This window comes from Podarcis gaigeae, assembly GCF_964106915.1.
Source record: "Podarcis gaigeae genome assembly, chromosome: 12".
Lineage (NCBI taxonomy): Eukaryota > Metazoa > Chordata > Lepidosauria > Squamata > Lacertidae > Podarcis > Podarcis gaigeae.
Window position 1 is genome coordinate 27,301,131 of NC_139688.1, and position 20,883 is coordinate 27,322,013.

Consider the following 20,883-nt stretch of genomic DNA (forward strand, 5'->3'; position numbering starts at 1 on the left):
TCTATATAAGGAATATATTTAAGTCGTTCATTCTTTTGGTGTAGTATGTCAACCAAGCTAAAAAAATAAATCCCAGTAGATTTGGGGGTTTAATGTTAGAGATGGTTATATAATCAAGGACTTGCTGTGCCTGCAAATAATTTTCTACCACTGTGCTTGTGCAATAGTACGGAACTCCATGTGGTATTATACAAGAATGCTATCTGGTCTGGAACTGAAGACTTTTTCAGATAAGACAAAATTCCAATGCAGAAAGTGCCTCCATGTAAAACTAGGACACCCCGAAAGTTGAGCTTTTTTTAGGAAGACCCCCAAATTGGGTAAAATACCAGTAAAACATAGCATATAAGTCATATGCAGGTTACCATGATTTGTGTTGGTGCACCTACACAAACATTTGCTATGTAACCATATTGTATTTATTCTTAACTATTGATATTTATTGCAGATCAATGCAAAATTGTTTGTTCAGAAGCAATCTTAGACTTCCTGAAGGGGCTTACACCAGTGTTGCTGCCTGTTATGTATTCAGTGGTTTGTGTTTGCTTGAGCTTGAGTCTGGACTAAGGATTCTGAGCCTCTGTGTTCTGATTTGAGACATGATATCCAATCACAGAACAATTTAGGATTTGGGCCTCTGCCATTGGCCCTTAATCTCTGAGTTATGATTCACAGCTTGGACGTTTAGATAGTCAATCATGTTGGGAGTGTGAGTGGCCCAGGCCTTCAGAAATGTATAGAAGCAGTTGCTTTGCCCCTGTTGTCGAGTTCTGTTAGTTCAATAAAGGTTGGAATAACTTTGGAATACGTCCAGGCCTGGCCAGGTTAATGTGCCATGACTCTGCTTTCTAGAGGCACAGATGAATAAGAGGAAATGAGTAGTGCTGTTAAGATGGCAACAGCATAAAAGTTACGGCACAGGAGGAGAGAAATCTCAAGCTTTTACAAAAATTGTGTGATTAATTAAACCTGCACCAAAATACAAAGAAACGCCCTCTCATATAAAACATTAGTTGTTAGGAGTTGGGGATTTAAAACATAAGTCTTTAATCTTAAAAACTGATCTTAAGATGCAGTCATATATTTAGCATAATCTGTCACTTCATGCTTTGTTTGGTTTTATGTAACTCATTGAGATGTTTCTTTGAGAGGGTGTGTGAATGAAGGCCTTCTTTTGGACTCTTCAAGGAAGGCTTGCTTTTGGGTGTGGTCAGCAACTATAGATGGGTAAAGAAACAGCCGTCTTCATCACTGGTGTAGGGGGAAGCTGTATGTGTAAGCCAGAGGAAAGTAGACAGAACGTATATGTTGCAAAACTATTCTGAATTCGTGACAGGTATATAAATTGGAAAGTTTAGATAGCATAAGAACAGGATAGACGGAATGGCAAGGGAAAGTTTGGGATTTGGCTATGTCTGAGCGCCAAACGCAACACAGAAAGGATGATTTTTGATAGTTTATATATGGGGACCATACCTTATGTAAATAGAAGTGACATTAATGTAAGATGTCCAGCAACTCATGCTTATTTATAGAGAGCTTATGTCATGGACTGCTGAAGCCTTCACGATGCATTCAATGATTTAGTTATTTTACAGTGTCCCTATTCAGCTTTTCCTTTGTGAATGATAAAAGCTTGTAACACTTCACAGTTCCATTGGAATCAGTGTTATTCTCCCACAAATTAGCTAAATATTATATATAAAAAAGAATAGAGTAGTTGGCCATCCAACATGCATTATTCAGGTTTAATGTTGTTAGTGCAGTGGATTAGACTGTGCATTATGAACAGTTAGGAATGGAAGGTAGCTTTTGGTGTTGAACCACCTAAAATGGCATCCTTGACTCACAGCTCCTGTGAAATAGCAACCAGAATCAAACTGCAAAGGTGTGGAGGAGTGGGAAATTGTTTTGGGTCTGTTGTCATACTGACACTTTCCCTGTTCACACCAAGGCGTTCGCTCCCCTGTTACTATTCAGCCTCCACTTGCATAGGCTTGCCAGAAACTGAGGCAAAGTCTACATCTCAGCCCCATAAGTATAGCCTGAGGTGAACCAAAGGAAATAATTCTTCCCTCTGTGTTGGCACCACTGTGTGGTACCAGATGAAGGAACAAGCATGATTGTATGAGCTCTTGGCCAGAGATGAGCATCCCACCATTGGCTCAGCTTCCAATAGGACAGGGCTTAAACGGGTCCCATCTAATCACAGGAGCTGCCCCCCATACCAATTGTCACAATATCAGAGCTGTTTGGTTAATAAATAGCTGGAGCCAACACAAGGCTTTAGAAACGTAACTTCAAAATATTTGTAATCCTTTCACAGCCCCTCAGCCACTGGAATACATAAGGGAGATTTACCTCATAATTGTATGTATAAACACTTGAAAAAACATGAGCTGCTTAAACAAAGGCTAAGTCAGCACAAAACCTGCTGATTTGATGCATGAAAACCTCATAGACCTTAAGAAGTTCAAATGTTCTTGCACATCTGTGTAATTCTATGAAAACAGCATCCTGTATTTTAAAGTAGCTTACTGAAGCACAATACATCCAGCCATACAAGCTCAGCAAAAATTTCCTGTCAGGACTTAGATTATAGGGTATGGTAGATTAATGTGAACTACATGCATTTTCCCTGCAAGGATAAGTTTAAAGGTTTTTTTTAGTTAGCAACAGTTTTAAAATCTCATGTTACTTAAGGGGGGTTAGAAAAGCAAGCAAACCTACAGTCTGCAAGCTAAATGACAAGGGTGCATTTCTGTTTCCATGAAAAGCATGATATAGCTGGAAGACAAGAGTTAAACTGGCAACGGAGTCAGCTTTGCTGAACTGCATGGCACTGCTAGACTCTTAACCCACAGCCATTCCTCAGGTCTACAGATACTTGAGGCATGCTGTGATGCACCTTCTGAAGTTAATGCCGTACCCAGAAGGACTAATAGTGAGGACGCATGGCCAAAGCTGCAAGCTTGGGTGCCCTATTTCCTGGGTCAAAGGGGGCATTGTGCAATGGCATGCAGTGTAATGAAGTTGTGTATTGGGCCAGAGTAATATATACCCATTGGACTTTGCACATAGCTTAGAATACGCAGTAACTAATATATCTTTATAATTGACTGTATCTTTTCTGTAGCTCTGCTTACTGTACTCCAGGTTCTTATTTGTCAGAAGCTAAGCAGGGTCTCTTACCTGGTCAGTACTTAAAGATGGGTGAACTTCAAAGAGCATCCGTTGCGTCCGTAAGTGGTGTCGGTGGCTCAGTACGGGGTTATGCTTCCCCTCGACTCAGCCTTAACCAATGTATTAACATTGACCAAACAGTATCCTGGATGTGCATCTCAAAGGTCCTTTCTACTCTGAGGATATTAAAGCTCCTGCAGTAAATACGCTTTGACACCAGGAGGCCCTTCACCTCCTGATGGAATAGTAACACTTTGCATATTGTCAAAAGGGTGAGCGGTTAAGTCTGTAGAAAGTTTTTTTGTTTTGTTTTTTTAAAGAAGGGTTTGGAAAGTTTTTAAACTCTTCCTTTCTCCAAATCCATCCTAAATGTTGCGCAATGAGTTGGCTGAAAACATTTGCCAGCAAATCCCTAAGGGAACTGCACGCTGATGGCTCTGAGTTTGAATCCTGCAGGGCATGTAAAGTGCTTTGACATCCTGTGCAGATGAAAGGTGCCATGTGAATGTAAACTTGACCCTCATCCAGCTATTCATTCCATTCATATAAAAACTATGTTATTTTATTTTTGTTCATGGAGTGTTGCAGTTTTACGGAATTTTACGTTGGCCTTACGAAAACTATAAAAGGAGATATGTAACAGTAATTCATATTAAGGAAAATATTTCATGGATGTTATAAAAAGTGGTACACCAAGGCTCTGAAAGCCTAAGCAAGATGTGTTGGTGGTGCCTACTTCAATTCATACTGACTAGTTCACCAAAGAGGAAAGGGCACTATAAAATTATTCCTACATAGACCTCTTGCTCATGGTCCTGATTCAGACAGAGCTGAGAAAACTGCAGTCCTTAAAGGCCTGAGAAGAGTGTGCCTGTGCGTTCCCTTCTTGTCTCTTCCTACCCAGCTGCCTCCAGTTCTTCTTTTAATGACAGGTTCACATTGCAACCTAATGGAGAAATTGTGCTTTAGTCTTTGACTATTATTGATGACGTGAAATCGTAGTTTATTAATTTAAGATGACTCTTACATCTGAACCAGGACTTCCTTTTTGCTGCTTTGGACATGAAAGCTCTTGCAAAACTGCTGCTGGTGGCTTCATTACTGACAGTGGATTTTAATTTTAAACTGGAAAATACTGATCAAAACTGAGATCCGAGTAAAAGGCAACACTGGGTAATCACAGAGGCAGGGTGCTGTTTTGTTTTAATTTACACTAGTGGTGGAGACAATATATTTCGTTTGCTGGGAAATCTAAGAGAGTAGACTTCCCAGGAGGAGACTTAAGGAGAGATAAAGTTGGCCCCAAGCAGGCCAGTTGAGAGCAGGAATAATTTTTCCCCAACCCATAGAATTGCAGCCCGCTTGGTATATCTTTTTAAACAAACAAACAAACAAATGCAAAAACAAACCCTGATGTCGACATGAATAGTTCCCTGATTTAATTGCCCAATAGTAATTTATTAAGGGCATAATCTGAATGTTATGGCTCAAAATGGTACTGAAGTGCAGTCTGCTTACATTCTATATGCTTGCAATGTGCAGCTGCTTATTCCAAACTGGGACACACTAACAGAAGCCAATAAGATTAGTTTCCAGTTACGTACCTGCTATAAGAGGAATAGACTATAGCATGCTACAAAAATATTTTTCTTCTGTTAGTATCTCCTTTTCTATTGCCTGTTTCTGCTTGCTAACATTCTCTCTACCTTATTTGTGTAACTTTTAGTGCAAAATGTATTTTTTGTTGTTGCTGTGATGTCCTGCTTTTACAGTGTAAGTATGGCCATATATTATTATATATGTGTATTTGTACTATTTATTTGATCATAATTCATTCTGTATATATATATATGAACCTGTTTTACCATTTTTAGTACCAAAAAGCTTTACAGGACACCATTATTCATATTATTATTATCATTATTATTATTTTTGTGTAGAAAAGGCATCATCTTCGTATCATGGCAGTGATGTAGAAGGTGATGGCCCTAGCATGTGGTCAGAAGTCACAGATGAAGGCCTTGAACTCTCACAGTACCTCACGGAGCATGGCTTTGCTGGAGTGGAAGTAGACCCCAAAAATGAAGAGCTGGTTTTAAATATCAGTTCTCGACTTCAGGCAGCCGTTGAAAAACTTCTGGAAACAATAAACGAAACCACCAATCAGGTAGCATTCCTTAATTATATCCTTAGTAGATTATTGAGGAACGGGTTGCAAAACACTATTGGATACAGTATAGGTTTTGAAAATCTTCTCCCTTAGCATCTCATCCCAACCTCCTCTCCCCCTTCTCCTTACAACTTATCCCAACCACACTTTCTCCTTTAGACCCACCCTCCCACCCTCTGCTTATACTCACACTGACATGGGTGCCTTGGCCTTAGCTGCAGAAGTTGAGGAGCAGCGAAGTGGTAGGATGGTTGTTTGACAAACTCCCCTGTGCTGTCCCGACTGTTCCTCAGCGGCCTGCCTGGGGTTCCCACCTGCCTCTGCTTACTTCCTTCTCTACTCCAATGCTGCTGAGGCCAAAACAGCAATATCGGTGGGCGGTGGGCAGTGGCAGCAGAGCTGAATGGTTGGTGGGGAGCTGCCCTGGGTTTTCCTCTGTGGCTTGCCTAGGCCAGTGTTTCCCAACCTTGTGCCTCCAGATGTTTTTGGCCTACAACTCCCATCATCCCTAGCTAGCAAGACCAGTGGTCAGGGATGATGGGAGTTGTAGGCCAAAAACATCTGGAGGCACAAGGTTGGGAAACACTGGCCTAGGCTACCTGATACCTGTGTTGATCATCCTGGCCACCTGCTCACCTGCACTGTCACCTGCCTGTTCACTCACTTGTGTGGGCTGCCCCCATCTCTATTTCCATCATCCTCAACTGCCAACACTGCTTTTCCTTCTTCACGTTGTAGTTCACAGAGCCATCTGTTGCTGGCCATGGAAACCACAGCATGATGACATCCTTATATAGTATATAGTACTGTAGGATAGATTTAGAAAAGTAAGCATTAGCATCTCTTTAAAAAGTATCTATAGCCCTGATACCTGTTTATCTGTTGAGCCAGGTGTATTGATTTTCCACCTCCATCTCCCCTTCTGGTGGTGGTACACCTACAATATTATATGATTTTTAGGGGATTGTGGTAAGTTTTTCAGATCTTTTGAAGTCTCTTATGTTTTCGGAGGTTTCTTTCATTTAAATGTTTTTAAGACAGTGACGTAAACAGTTCAAAGTTGTGATAAGCTAAATCAAATTATTTGAAAGTTGTTTCTTTGGTTGCCATGACTTTGATCATTCCTTCCTCGCGAGAGCAGATATTTCTCGTTCTGTGGATTTAAATTCTTATAGGCTGGTGTGTGTATCCATTAATTGAAGGGCCAATTCTTTGGGTACAGGGAAGCTGCACACAAACATTGCCTAGTACCTCCACGTGAGGAAGTAAATTGGATTCCTTCAGACCTATACCATCGGTGGCCTCAAAGTGTGGAATGTGTAGTTGTTCCCAGTTTCAACTAGTGTTTATACAAACACTATTATTTCCAGAAAGATATGTGTATGCCAGTGTAAACTTGCAATAGGATTTCATTTGCAATCCAGTTTTTTCAGTGTTGGCTTTCCTAGAAAGAAAATACTTCATTTTAAAAACTAGTGAATCGTAGGATTGAATAGGTCTTGCATCCGGAACGTTCCAATGAACGTTGTTTCATTGCAATTGTTTCAACCTGCTTATCCTATTGGAAGCCTTTTATCTTTCCATCTCAATATTTTTCTTCAGTATTTTGAGTCATTGCACCTAGGTGTTTACCCATCTCTTCTCCCTCTTCCTCAAATACTTGGAACTTTTAGAATGGTGCCATGAATGTGCACACCAAGTTTGAATCCAGTTTTTCAGTGCTGAATATTTCCCTTTCAAAAATAGTCCCTATCAAAAAGGTCAGTTTTGAACCTGAAACCTAGAATGACTTTTGGAAAAAAGCAATAGATTGTAGCATGCATAGTTTTAGTGCTCAACGAAGAAATCACATTTCTTGCATGCCTCAAAACGGTGCCACATTTGAACTTGGAACCTGCATCATAGTATTATAGCCTCAGTCTGTTAAATGCATTTGAAACGAATCTCAGTGCTCAAATGAGAGCTCTTCCATCCCTCTTAGAAACAGGTGAATGGATCAGATACATCTTTGAATTTGAAATGTACTATTCTATTTCAATGACAAACCTAGACAGCATCTTAAAAAGCAGAGACATCACCTTGCCAACAAAGGTCCGTATAGTTAAAGCTATGGTTTTCCCAGTAGTGCTGTATGGAAGTGAGGGCTGGACCATAAAGAAGGCTGATTGCCGAAGAATTGATGCTTTTGAATTATTGTGCTGGAGGAGACTCTTGAGAGTCCCATGGACTGCAAGAAGATCAAACGTATCCATTCTGAAGGAAATCAGCCCTGAGTGCTCACTGGAAGGACAGATCGTGAAGCTGAGGCTCCAATACTTTGGCCACCTCATGAGAAGAGAAGACTCCCTTGAAAAGACCCTGATGCTGGGAAAGATTGAGGGCACAAGGAGAAGGGGACGACAGAGGACAAGATGGTTGGACAGTGTTCTTGAAGCTACCAACATGAGTTTGACCAAACTGCGGGAGGCAGTGGAAGACAGAAGTGCCTGGCATGCTCTGGTCCATGGGGTCACGAAGAGTCGGTCACGACTAAACGACTAAACAACAACAACAATTCTATTTCATAGCTGTCTATCAAGTTTAATTTTGTCAACTTAGTTTCTCAAGACTCTCTTGCAAGAGAACAAGTAGAAAATGCCCAGCAAGTTAAATGAAATATTTATTTTCTAATGGACAATAAGTGCATCATTTTACAACTTGTTTCTTCAAAGGATGTAATCAAAATCTTATTCTCCTTTCTATCTTCCCTCATCTCCCTTAAACTTCCAAAGGAACTATGTTGTGATGATAAGGTGATTTTGTGCCAAAAAAATCTAGAAACAGTATGAATTTGGCCTATCATCTAATTAATGGACTTGCACATTGATCCTAATAGAAAGAGAAACATTGCTAGGAGTGTTTTTCAGGCTGTCAACATTAAAGATCTGGAGATGCAACTGTATTTTAGAAATGTTCTTTTTTACAAAGCATTGAAAATAGTCTTTTAGTCTTGAAGCTATTGTTTTATTCCCTTACGAATACAGCTTCTCTGCTCTGACTTGGATTTTGAATCTTGTCGGGCAAGGTTTACTGTGGGTGTGCTAATTCAAATTCCATCGGCTTGTGTACCTGCAGTAAAGAAATTAAGCCACTCCCATTGTCCTGACCTCTTCCTCAACAGAAGCATTGAGAGAGAGAGAGGCTTTCATTTTGCACGGTGAAGTTTTATCTAACTTCAGGAGAATTCTTTCAAGAAAGTAATCAAAGCCAAATGGTGTGCCACTTTTTGTATTTTTGACCTCACTGTAGCAGGTGTTTTGTTTTTTCAATTGACAACTGCTGCAATTTTTTTTGCTGTAATGGATTGATTAACTGCCTGTTGCTTGTCGTTACATGGCCTAATAATGAAGATACCTTGTTCCCTCAATGAATGCCTGCCTCACATTACTAACTCTTTTTGTTTAAAATACCTTTTCGAGTTTGGTTCTGAGGGGGAAAGTCGTAGTTCAGTGAAGTCTGCAAATGTTGACACTTTCTTTTCTTCTCAAGTTGATATTTACTTGGGCTTCTCCTTACTTGCGGGTTACTTATCCGGATGTGAACTGATAGTTCCTGGCTCTCTGCAGCAGTCAGACAACTGGTGAACTTCTCTGCAATTTTTTGTCAGTATATTGAAACCTTTCGTAGCTAAGGCAAATAGCCCTACCTGATGAGCGAGGGCAGCAACGTTATTCTCGAATGGATTCCTACCGTACATATTGGGCATCAAATCTATTCAGTGGCTTGAAGTCAGAAAAAAGCGAGGAAGAAGATACATATGAAGTTGAATCTCGTGTGCCTTTACCATATCCTTTTCCTTTCACCGAAGAGTTGGATGAAAATAACTCTGTAGTTGTCAATACTTCAATTTTTCATTTTAGGCGCAGGAAAAATGAGCATAGAGTAAGAGTTGTTTCAAAAATTTCTTTGCCTACACCCCCTTATTCAGTAAGTATGAAGGAATTTAAATCTTGCTGTACATGTGTGTGTGTGTGTGTGTGTGTGTGTGTGTTACATGCTGGCAGAAATGGTAACGGGAAAGTTTTTAACTATATGCTGTACTTGATAATATTTTTGTATCTAAAGCAGTTTTTTATTTTGTAAACAAAGTTAATGGAACTTTTTTCTTAAATTATTGACACTACAGTAGAACTGATTTCAGCATACAGTGCCAGTATTGACATTATAAAGCAGGCACAGATGTAACATACTTGTAGGTATCTGTTATTTTAGTGCTTACCACTTAAATCTAAGATATGATAGCAGTGTATCTGAGCCACATAGCATATCTAGCTATTATTTAACAATCACATTTATTCTCTTTGTTTATTTGATTTTATTTGATTCCGCCCCTCCATGCCTTTTAGTAGCAAAAAGCATACTTTATTAATATAAGGACCGTTTCTAATGAATGTATGGTTCTGTTTGCACCCAAAGCTGAATGCAGCATTGTTATAATACATAATAGGAAGCACATGACAAAATGAAGATCAAATGCCCACATTGGGCAATGTGTTGCATGTGCTGCTTTAGTAGTGAATAGTTTAATTTGGCCATGCTTCAGTGTAGAGTAGAGAAACAGAAAGTGCTGGAAATACTAATGTCACTTTCTAATAAGATATATCAAATGCATACTTAAACTAAAATGCAGAAGTATATTCTGTAAAATGCACCTGTGAATTTTCAATAATGCTAAGTATAGTTATCTGCCATGTAATCAAAGCATAGAGAAATCTTTAGTACAATTTAAATAACCTTTAGGAATATTATTTTGTGTTTTGGCACAATGTGCTGACTGAGGCTTTGTGCATACTATGCATTTGAAGCACATTTCAAACACATGTCTCCCTCCCCCCCCCAACAACAGTTTCCAGGATTGGGGGGGGGGGGACTCCTGTACTTTAAATGTACGATATGTGCGCAGACTTAGGTGACTTGAGACCTGTACTGTGAGGTGTACTTCTGTCTCTCTCTATATACAGTGGTGCCTCGCAAGACGAAATTAATCCATTCCGTGAGGCTCTTCGTATAGCGGTTTTCTGGTCTTGCGAAGCAAGCCCATTGACAGCTTAGTGGATTAGTGCTTTTAGCGGTTTAGCGGCTTTTAGCGATCAGCTGTTAAGCGGCTTATCAGCGGATCAGCTGATAAGCAGCTTAGCGGCTTAGGAAAAGGGGGGAAAAACCCGCAGGAACTGCCCACCTAGCAGTTCGAAAGCACCCTTAAGTGCAAGTTGATAAATAGGTACCGCTTTATAGCGGGAAGGTAAACAGCGTTTCCGTGTGCTGCGCTGGTGCTGGCTCGCCAGATGCAGCTTAGTCACGCTGGCCACGTGACCCGGAAGTGTCTTCGGACAGTGCTGGCTCCTGGCCTCTTGGACGAGATGAGCGCGCAACCTTAGAGTCGGACACGACTGGCCCATACGGGCAGGGGTACCTTTACCCTTACCTTTTATATACTGCTGCAGGAAGCTTTAGCATTAGAACTCTGTTTGCATGGGTTGCTTGACATTTTGCTTGCTGGCCCATGTCTTCATTGTTAACCAGTGACAACCACCTTAGCTTTGTTAACGCTAAAACAGTTGATAAAAATAGAAGAGCTTTTTTTCCTGATAAAGCCATGCTCTATGAGGAATATAGTATTACAAGACACATAATATGTGAACACATTCACCATACTTATAAAAACATGGGTGTGGGTTCTTTCCTTCCCTGCAGTTAAACAAATAATGTGTTTTGTCATTTTGTAATTTGAGTACCACGTGAAATGTCAGCAGCCTTACCTGCCCTTAACAGCTAGCCTCTGAACTTTTTCACTTGTTAAACTGAGCTAATAACGTTTTTTTTAACAAATTCTAAGTAAAGTCATGCTATATGCTTAATTACCTTAAGCACATGGCTTGAAAAATATTGTTTCCCCCAAGTCTCTACTGTGATTCTGGTCTGATAATTACAGCAGCTGTTTCTTCATCATTTCTCAAAGATTTATTCAAAAGAGACAGGCAAGATTTTTGACTCAAAGCTATTGGTTTTTGAAATGAATTGCTTTTTTGGGGGGGCAAATGAACTTTTTCAATGTTTGTTTTTTAAAATTACGTCAGTTAAGTAGGTGACATTTCCACAAATTAAACAATGGATGGAAAATATACAATGGGAAACAACATCTGCTTTCAAGTACTAATTCATATGTGTTTAAGAGCTTTAGAGCCTAATGAACCTTGCCTGTAGAGTTGTTTCTGCTTCACTGTGGTTCTCCGACCTTTGATCTGAGGGAGTTGCACAGTAAATATTACCCTGTAGTATGTCTTGTTGTATTAATTGAGCTTGGTGGAAAACACCAAAGTATCTTATGAAGTAGAATTATTATTTGCAACATGAAATCCATTGCTCCACATTCTTTTTCAACCATCCTAATTAGGAACTGTTGTATAAAATTTGTAGCAAGAGATAATATGTGTAGTATGTGCTGAGGATTCCATTATGTTTGGGAAAGTTTGTAATGAACATTAAAATGAGCCTCTCATAAGTTGACGTAAGCTAGGAAGTGTCAAGTTCCGGCACTTGGACCCGGATATGGTCATGTGACACTGATTTATTATACTGCGGTGTGCAGGTATTTACTTATCTTACTGACCATATTGTGTAAGGCCAATAAACCTCTAATTTAGAAGTCTGTAGAAATGAATGAAAGGGCCCAATCCTTTCCAGATTATTTATCGTTCCACAACAATTTCAGGTTTCCAGTATAAGACCTGGGTAAACATTTATTTGTTTAAGCCATCACATTTTAACCTTTCTCATTCTCTTATCACATAGCTTGAACATGCTAAAGTTACACAGACAGAATTGATGCGAGAGTCCTTTAAACAGGAACAAGAAGCCACTGAATTGCTCAGATGCCAGGAGGAATTGCAAGAGCGGCTCGATGGAGAGGTTAAAGCTAGAGAGCAGTTGGCTTTGGAGCTTAGCAAAGCAGAGAGTAAGTAATGATTCATTTGCTGTACAAGGCTTTAAATGTTTAAGGCATAGCAAATCGTTTCTCTTCGTTATGTCAGTGTTAGCAGTATTTGCATTATTCGCCCAAAAAAATGCCAGAATCATAGAGCAACTCATTTAGTGATCTCTTGAATCCATGTCAAATTTTCAGGTAGTTATGGATAAATTATCCTTCTTTTTCAGCAGTAGAGAAAAGGAAGGTGCAAGCAAATAGAAAACAAAATTAATTCATACCTCTCTGAGAGAAAGGAAAGCAGCCACAATGTGAAACAGACAGACAGAGAGCAGAAATGAAGAATAAAATAAAAAATGAGTATCTTGCGCAAAGGTTAGGGGAAAATAAGGGGGAGAGGAATTTCAGAATCTTCTGCAATGTATAATCTAACCTCTTTCTTTTCAACCTGTGCTTCAAGTTAAACTACATTAAAGGTTATATCCTAAGACCATCATTATCATTCATTTGTTCTGTAATGGACAGCAGCAGTGTCTTGAGCATTTATTGATGAGAAAATTGCAAAATGAGGGTTTTCATGGTTGGTTCAACTCTGGTGTATTTTATAGACGACGCTTTCATCATTGTGAATATTCTCAATTTGCATGCCACCATTGGGAGTAATGAGCTCTTTATTCATAATATCACATTTTGTGTATGATTCAGAATCTGTTAAACCTGTATAGCAGGATGTCTGTTGCCATAGAAACCTATCACCATTGTACTCATTCTTTCAATAGACATTAGTGCAGGGTAAGACACAGATTATTTGTGAAAAGTTCTCATTACTGAGCAAGGCATAAAGGCAAGATTCAAAAACTAGGGCTCAACTTAAACAACTTTTTTGTTAACTAATTATAAAAAAATTAAATACAAGGAAAGTCATGTTATAGCTGGTGGATGGCCTCTGTTTTACAGCACTTCAGCTTTTCAGCCAGCTCTCCTTTGAAATGCATATGATCCTAGATTTTGAATGAGCCTTTGAATTAATCAACAGGTGTTTGAGTCATGGGTCAATGATTTAGTTGATAAATCAAGGAGCCAGAATTTGGCAGCACTGAACCATTCACAGAAATCATCATATGTAATAGGCTGTACATTGGCATTTAATAAATAAATTCTGACTGATACAAAAATAGATTACTTACATTGTACTAAAAGCCAAAGAAATTATTTTAATTTTTGGATAATTGTGCTTTGCTTCTTTAAAAAAATGATGTTTAGAATTGTTCTTTAAAAGTATTCTTGTGTTGCTTACTGGCTGCTTTCAGCAGCACAAAAACAAACAAACAAACAAGGTAAAGGTAAAGGTACCCCTGCCCGTACGGGCCAGTCTTGCCAGACTCTGGGGTTGTGCGCCCATCTCACTTAAGAGGCCAGGGGCCAGCGCTGTCCGGAGACACTTCCGGGTCACGTGGCCAGCGTGACATCGCTGCTCTGGCGAGCCAGAGCCGCACACGGAAACGCCGTTTACCTTCCCGCTGGTAAGCGATCCCTATTTATCTACTTGCACCCGGAGGTGCTTTCGAACTGCTAGGTTGGCAGGCGCTGGGACCGAGCAGCGGGAGCGCACCCCGCCGCAGGGATTCGAACCGCCGACCTTTCGATCGGCAAGTCCTAGGCGCTGAGGCTTTAACCCACAGCGCCACCTGCATCCCTGCAAACTGTGTGTTAAAGCTGCAGTCCCAAACATATTTACTAGAAAATAAGATTAATTGAATTTAGTAGGACTTGTTTCTGAGTAAATGTTGATAGGATTGTGCTAGAAATAACTTTATTTCAGACTATTTATTAACAACAAAACAAACAACAGTATTCATCAAGCTTGCAAAATTTGTGAAAAGAAATCTGTGGAACTGCATTTTTCCTTAAGATAAACACTACTTTCTAATGAGGGTTTGTGATTTACTAATGTGCCCTTGGGCAGTTCTCATGAAATTGAGTGCCTTTTTTTTTTTTTTTAAGATCTGATTCATGACTGCTTCTTGGGAGCAGTATTTACAATCTCTGACATTACAGCAGCCAACTCCTTTAAATTCTGGTTTTGTTACCTTGATTTAAAAAAAAAAGGCAGATTTAAGTTACTGCAAACTTTCTCGTTTGGTAGAATTCCAATGATGAATGTGCACTCATACAAAAAATTGTCCAAATTATGGCCTTCTGTCCTGTCATAAAGATTTAAAACCCTCTTTACATGTTAAGTAGTGTCTACAGCTCTAAAGTATGTGCACATGTACACAATCCTGCTTCACATAGTAATAATAATACCTTTATTGTCATTGTACAACCTGTGTACAATAAAATTAATTGAGCTCCTCCCCTCAAATACTCAATCTCTTATCGAACAACACACCACCTCGCAAGTCAATTTCACTATGTTATTTTCTGTTCAACAGCCAAACAGCCCACGGATAGAAGCTATTTTTTAGCCAGTTGGTATGGCTGTTTATACATCTATATCTCCTGCCCGAGTGTAGAAGATTAAAGAGGTGATGGCTGGGGTGTGAGTCATCCCTGATAATTATTCTTGTTCTCCTAAGGCAACGATCCCTTGCGATGTCATCTAGCGGACTCAAGGGACAGCCCATGATATCATGTATTGTATTCACCACCCTCTGTAGAGACTTTCTGTCTGCGGCTGTCAGGCCAGCATACTACACTGTGATACAATATGAAAGGACACTTTCTATTGTGGACCAGTAAAAGGAGTTGATCAGTTGTTGTTTAACATTATTCTTTCGCAAGACCCTGAGGAAATGGAGTCTCTGTTTGGCCTTTCTGACCAACTAAGTCTCTGTTGGGCCTTTCTGACCAGCTGAGTTATGTTGAATAGTATCGAATGGTTTTGTTGATAAAAAACACCCATTTCACCACACGTCCTATGACGTGTCCAGTTTGCTTTTCATATGGTAATATCATCCTAGGACAAGTAACCAGATGCATAAGCTATACATTGGTATATCAGTTTGGCTGACATGGGCTGGTAGATCCTGGTGCCACTGTTACTTAAAGAGCAAGTTTATAGGCTTTCAGAAAGTAAAGAAAAAGATTGGGATTCAAAGGTGGGCCCAACTTATTTCATGTACCGTATTTTTCCCTCTATAACACGCAGATTTTTTCTCCTAAAAAGGAAGGGGAAATGTCTGTGCGTGTTATAGAGCGAATGTGTGGTCCCTGGAGCCGAAAAAGCAGGCAAAAATCAAATCGCACGTCTCCTAGAAGGGAAACCTGAAAAGAGGAAGTGGCTGCTTTCCTGCATTCTGCCACAGGGTCTTACTGCCCACCCTCCTCTGTTTCGTTGCTGTGTTTGCTCAAACGGAACAAAGAGCAGGGAAAGCCCCTCCCCTCCAGGCAAGCAGAGGGGAATTCCTCTCTGTGCTCCGGTGCTGCTGGGGGAGAGGGAGAGAGAGGGGGGGAGGGGGAGGGAGAGAGAGAAGGGGGGAGGGAGAGAGAGGGGGGAGGGGGGAGAGAGAGAGATATGGCTGGCTTGGGTGGGGGGAAACTTTTGCCTTTCTTTCCTCCCTCCGTTAAATCCCTCTCCTGCATTCTTAGCCAGCTGCTTCTCTGCACACCCCTCTCATGTCCCTTCTTTGTTTTTCCTTCGCTCCCCACTTAAAATGTGGTTACAAAGCATAGATCCACATGGATCCTCAGGATCTTTGCATTGGGTCACCCCAAATTCACTATCAGATCACATAGCATGTCCATGGCTACAGCCTGCCCCCCCCAAAATCACACACCCACTGTTGCCTGGGGCTGCAATGGTGCAAAAACGTGGTTAAAAAGCATGGATCCTCAGGATCTTTGCATTGGGTCACCCCAAATTCACCATCAGATCACATAGCATGTCCATGGCTACAGCCTGCACCAAATAAATCATGCACCCACTGTTGCCTGGGGCTGCAATGGTGCAAAAACGTGGTTACAAAGCATGGATACACAGGAATTCTCAGGATTTTTGCATTGGGTCACCCCAAATTCACCATCAGATCACATGTCTGTGGCCACAGCATGAAGCCCAAAAATGATACATCCACTGTTTCATTCAGAATGTTTTTCCCCTTGTTTTCCTCCTCTAAAAACGATGTGCGTGTTATGGTCAGGTGCGTGTTATAGAGCGAAAAATACGGTACCTAGCATCAACACTCTCACCCCACCATTACCTTCAAAAAGCATATCTGTTGTAAAATGAGAGAGAGAGAGAGAGAGAGAGAGAGAGAGAGAAGCAAAGGTTGATTTGAGTTGGGGATCAGATTTTTAAAAGGAAAATATCTACCAGACTAGCATGGCTCCTTGGACATAACGAAAGTATTCCTTTGAATCCTAACCAAGTACAGGAATTCAAATTCTCTCATGTTTACAAGAAATCTAACTCAGGACTGTAGAAAATTCAGTGGAACTAAAGTGTGGGAAAGGGCAAATAATGCTGCAAAGTACTTGGAATGTTTAGCTCTTGTGTTGGTGAAGAGGCAATAAAGTTCTTTAGGTTTGTGTTCCCTCAAAATGCCAAGGCTTGCCAAACATGCTTTTTTATGCATAACAAGCTAAATTGTCTTTCATCTGAGTTGGGTTTTGGTGTGGTACATTATCTACATGTCCATAAATCTTCACGTTATCATTTTAAGGGACTGCTGGCGTTGTAGTCTCATAATTCAGGTTTGTTCAACTATGAAACAACCAACTTAACATGTGAAGACTTGTTGAAGTACCTTTTTATTGATGCATCTAATCTGGGAGCTCATAAATCAACAAATCTTATGCTGGGGAAAATTCAGTGGTTCAAAAAACCCCACATTGGCCTCATTTGCAGTAGTGATGCATTAAACTGTGGTGGGTGACTAATTTCTGGTTAATTATATTTTCCTAAGAATAATAATAGATTTAGTATGAGCATATTGTTAATTATTGTCCCTTTTGAGAACATTGCATTTATCATAACTACACGGGCCCAAGTCAGACGTTATACTAAAGAAACCTTGCCCTCACATGGTAGTTTGGAGCGGAACAGTGACCGCTGTTCAGTGAAACGCTAAGCCAGGAATTGTGATTTGTTGCTCCCGCCAGGGGGGATGTGAAGTGGGAGCTATCTGTGCATTCTTGTGTGAATGCAGCAATTGTGTTTGCAACAGGCATTGTAAGGTGTTTGAGACAAAGCCCATTTTGTTGTGTACAATATGCAAAACCTTTGAAATAATTAAAGGCATTTACTATTTTTTAAAATTCTGTTAAAACAGCTGGAAAATTAAAAGTGTATTTTTAAAAAAATTATGAACAGTTAGCAAGTGGGTTAGTAGAATTCATACCATTTTAAGACCTACCTATTTTTATGTCTATGAAGTTTTAATACATAATTTCAGGAAAAAAATATTAGTAAAAATTCATCACCCCCAAACACTTTACAGATAAATGATCACCTTGAAGCAACTTTTATTAGTACGTAGTTATGCCCACTAACATAGTAGGGTTCTTTGGAATTTATTGAATTTAAGATCTTTAGGCCTGTTCGGATGGTGTGTTGAATCCCATCATCACCTATGAATGTGTGAACATGACAGTCAAATACACACATGCACACATTTCACTCAGACATGCACGCAGACATACAGTCATGTTGCCACCCCATAAAGAAGCTGTCTCACAAATTTAATTAAATATATGGCACTTTGGGAATGTGAAACTGAAATTGAAGGCAAAAAATATTATAGGTTCAATCACATAGGATAAAGCTCTTCCACTTATTTCAACAGCTGTTGACATTCTGGTCAGAGTTGGCAACATGTTTTCTAAAACTTTTCTTTTCTTTGAAATATATGCTTGGAAATCACTGTGGTTAATTTCAGTATTTTTCTTGTTCCTAAAGATCTTATTGATGGCTATGCAGATGAAAAAACACTTCTGGAAGAGCAAATCCAGGAAAAAACAGATGCAATAGACCATCTTGAGCAAGAGCTACTCTGTACAGGTAACAAATTACAGGAACTAGAGGCTGAGAGACAGCAGCTTCAAGAAGAAAAGGAATTACTCTTCAGACAAAAGGATGCTATGAAAGCTGATGCAGGACCAGTAGAACAACGTATGTATTCCCCTCAGTCTTCCAAAGATCTTATCTGGTTTTACCACTTACTATTTAGTAGATTTTTCACTTCACTTTTGTAAAACTGGTTGGGAGCGTATGTTTTCCTATCAGGTCAGCTGACTTCTGTTGCAACAGTACCTTACCTTCTTCGCAAAAGGTTTTGAGAAACATGAAAAATCCACCAGTTTGCCTTAAGCAGAGAACAAGGGCACCATGCTAAGCTGCCTGTAGAAATAATCTTTTTTAAAAATAGTATTGGTGGAACTAAATCCATCTTGAAACACATGCACACATATCAATAGATGCCACCTTCCTACTGAGAGAACAATCCAAACTCTTACTATCGCAAATGGATGTTTCAGTTAAGAGATCATATCAGCTTTCAGTCTCTTTAACAACCCAACTCCTCACCCCAAAGGATTCATGTACCTTTTCTTAGTAACATTTCCAAAAGGATGAAGGCATTTACAATCAGATAGGGAAGCTGAATTGAATCTTCCCCAAGTGAAAACACATGGGTTTATGGTTAGGCCCACTAACATACATAAGCAATATTGGGGTGCAATCATGGAATCATATAATTGTATAGTTGCAAAAAACCCCAAGAGTAACGTAGTCCAACCCAATCAAAATGTTGTTTCAGCTAAAATATATTAGTTATGTTTTCAGCTGCCTCTTCCTTCAAGATGCTCGGAACAACATTTTACCTTTTAAATTCTGTGAAATAGGGTAGCCTAAATTATTGTATTTACCCAAGGCCACCTAGTGAACTGAGATGGGCTTTCCTTTACCTAAACCCAACTTTGTAACTATAACACCACAATGTTTATGAGCCTTAATGCTTTTGTCCAAAAAATAGAATATTTAAATGTAACTGGAGAAATACGTATAGATATTGAAGAGTGCTCCAATTCACTAGATGATTGCTAGAAACTGATGAGTAGGAAGATTGTGTATAAGTTGATTTTTATATAAAAATACTCATACTGTCTTTTTTCCCCCACAAAAAAACTGCTCAGGAAGCAAAACCCCTAATTTTTTAAATTTTGTATTCTATTGTGCCTTCCTTTTTGCTGGATAGCTTCTAAAAAGAAGACACAAAGCTTGTTTAATGTGCTTAAGTGTTTGTTCAACTAATATTTGCCTTCATAAAGCAAATTAATGTTTTAATCCTCTTTTCCCCCAGTAAGAGATATCTTATTGAAACAGTGTTTATTGTAAAGAGTACATTGACATGCTAAAGGTGTTAACTTAAGAATATTGTCTCTATTTAATAAGGAGCATGTGAAGTTTTATATTTTTTAAAAAAATGCCGAAGAAGCAGTAATGATCAAAAGAGGTAGTTGTGAGTTAATTACGTTTGAATAAAAGTATCATGTAAAATTATTAAGATTAGGACTCTTTTGCAATAATCTAGTAATCAGTACATTTAATAGCAGGTATATTACCTGAGCTTTTCAGTGGAACATCTATAGTGTGTTCATGAAACTTTGTGGAAAAATAAATTGATATTCCACATTAAAATAGTAGAAAAACACTTAACTATCGTACTTAACAGATTAATGACACATTTCTTACATCATCAGGCATTTTCACTGAACTCAGCATTCTGTCTTCAACTTCATTTTTCTGATACAGTATTACACCTTAAGAAAGCTATAGATGGCATGTGAATTACTTTGCTTCTTGTTTTTTTTTCTGTTCTCCTAGGCCTAGTAGATGCTGCAGTCGATGCAGCTTCCCAAGCAGGTGTGTTTGTATATTGCATGGCCAATCTTTCATTGGGTGGCAGATTTAACAGCTACTGACACTTGCTAATCATGGTCTCTCTTTGGGCTTTCAGCTTACTGACATTAACTTTTACTGGGCTGCAGCTTTGATACTGTGTTTCATACTCACAACTTTCTTTTTAACAGTTGCTCACAATTTCTAAGTGCAATACATTAGTAAAGTGAAGCAGATTCATTTAATAACCATCATCTTAGTCGATTAGTTTGCAAGCACAGGTAGTAGTAATACTTTGCTTTTAAAACTGCAAATACATTGGTTGATAATACTTTTGCCAAATATGACTTCTGTATTGACATACGATGTTTAAGCAAGCAAGCAAGCATGATGTAAGATGATGGTCCCCAAATATTCTGTATTGTGTAATGCAAAATGGCCACTATCTGGTGACTTTTTTCCCCTTTTTCTTTCATTTATATGATAAAAGATCCTTATCCATAAATCCATTACTCTGCAGTATTCCTCATTTAAAAAATCAACAAGCATTTTGTGATTGCAGTATCTGTATCTGTTATACTGGTGAATCACATTATAAAGCGTTTATCCTGATATTATTTTTGTCTATACAAAATGTTAGGAAATGTGTGCATGATGAGCCCAATTCAGTGGAAGTTGACTAAGCATGTCCCCTCTGTGTATTGGAAGCCTTAGCTCTGCTGGGAA

The 20,883-nt window shown here is 39.3% G+C and overlaps 1 protein-coding gene across 38 annotated transcripts in view; it reads left to right on the top strand.

The window, feature by feature from the left end:
- The window catches only part of AKAP9 (A-kinase anchoring protein 9), a 109,738-nt gene that overhangs the window by 55,960 nt on the left and 32,895 nt on the right, over positions 1-20,883 (top strand). For 32 of the 38 annotated variants that reach the window (XM_083704442.1, XM_083704462.1, XM_083704452.1 and 29 more), the window contains 4 exons: positions 5,124-5,350; positions 12,185-12,347; positions 18,217-18,429; positions 20,143-20,181. In XM_083704442.1, the coding sequence (XP_083560568.1) occupies positions 5,124-5,350; positions 12,185-12,347; positions 18,217-18,429; positions 20,143-20,181 (642 nt within the window). The remainder of the gene's footprint in view (positions 1-5,123; positions 5,351-12,184; positions 12,348-18,216; positions 18,430-20,142; positions 20,182-20,883) is intronic. The other 6 variants (XM_083704476.1, XM_083704463.1, XM_083704445.1 and 3 more) reach the window with 1 other exon arrangement.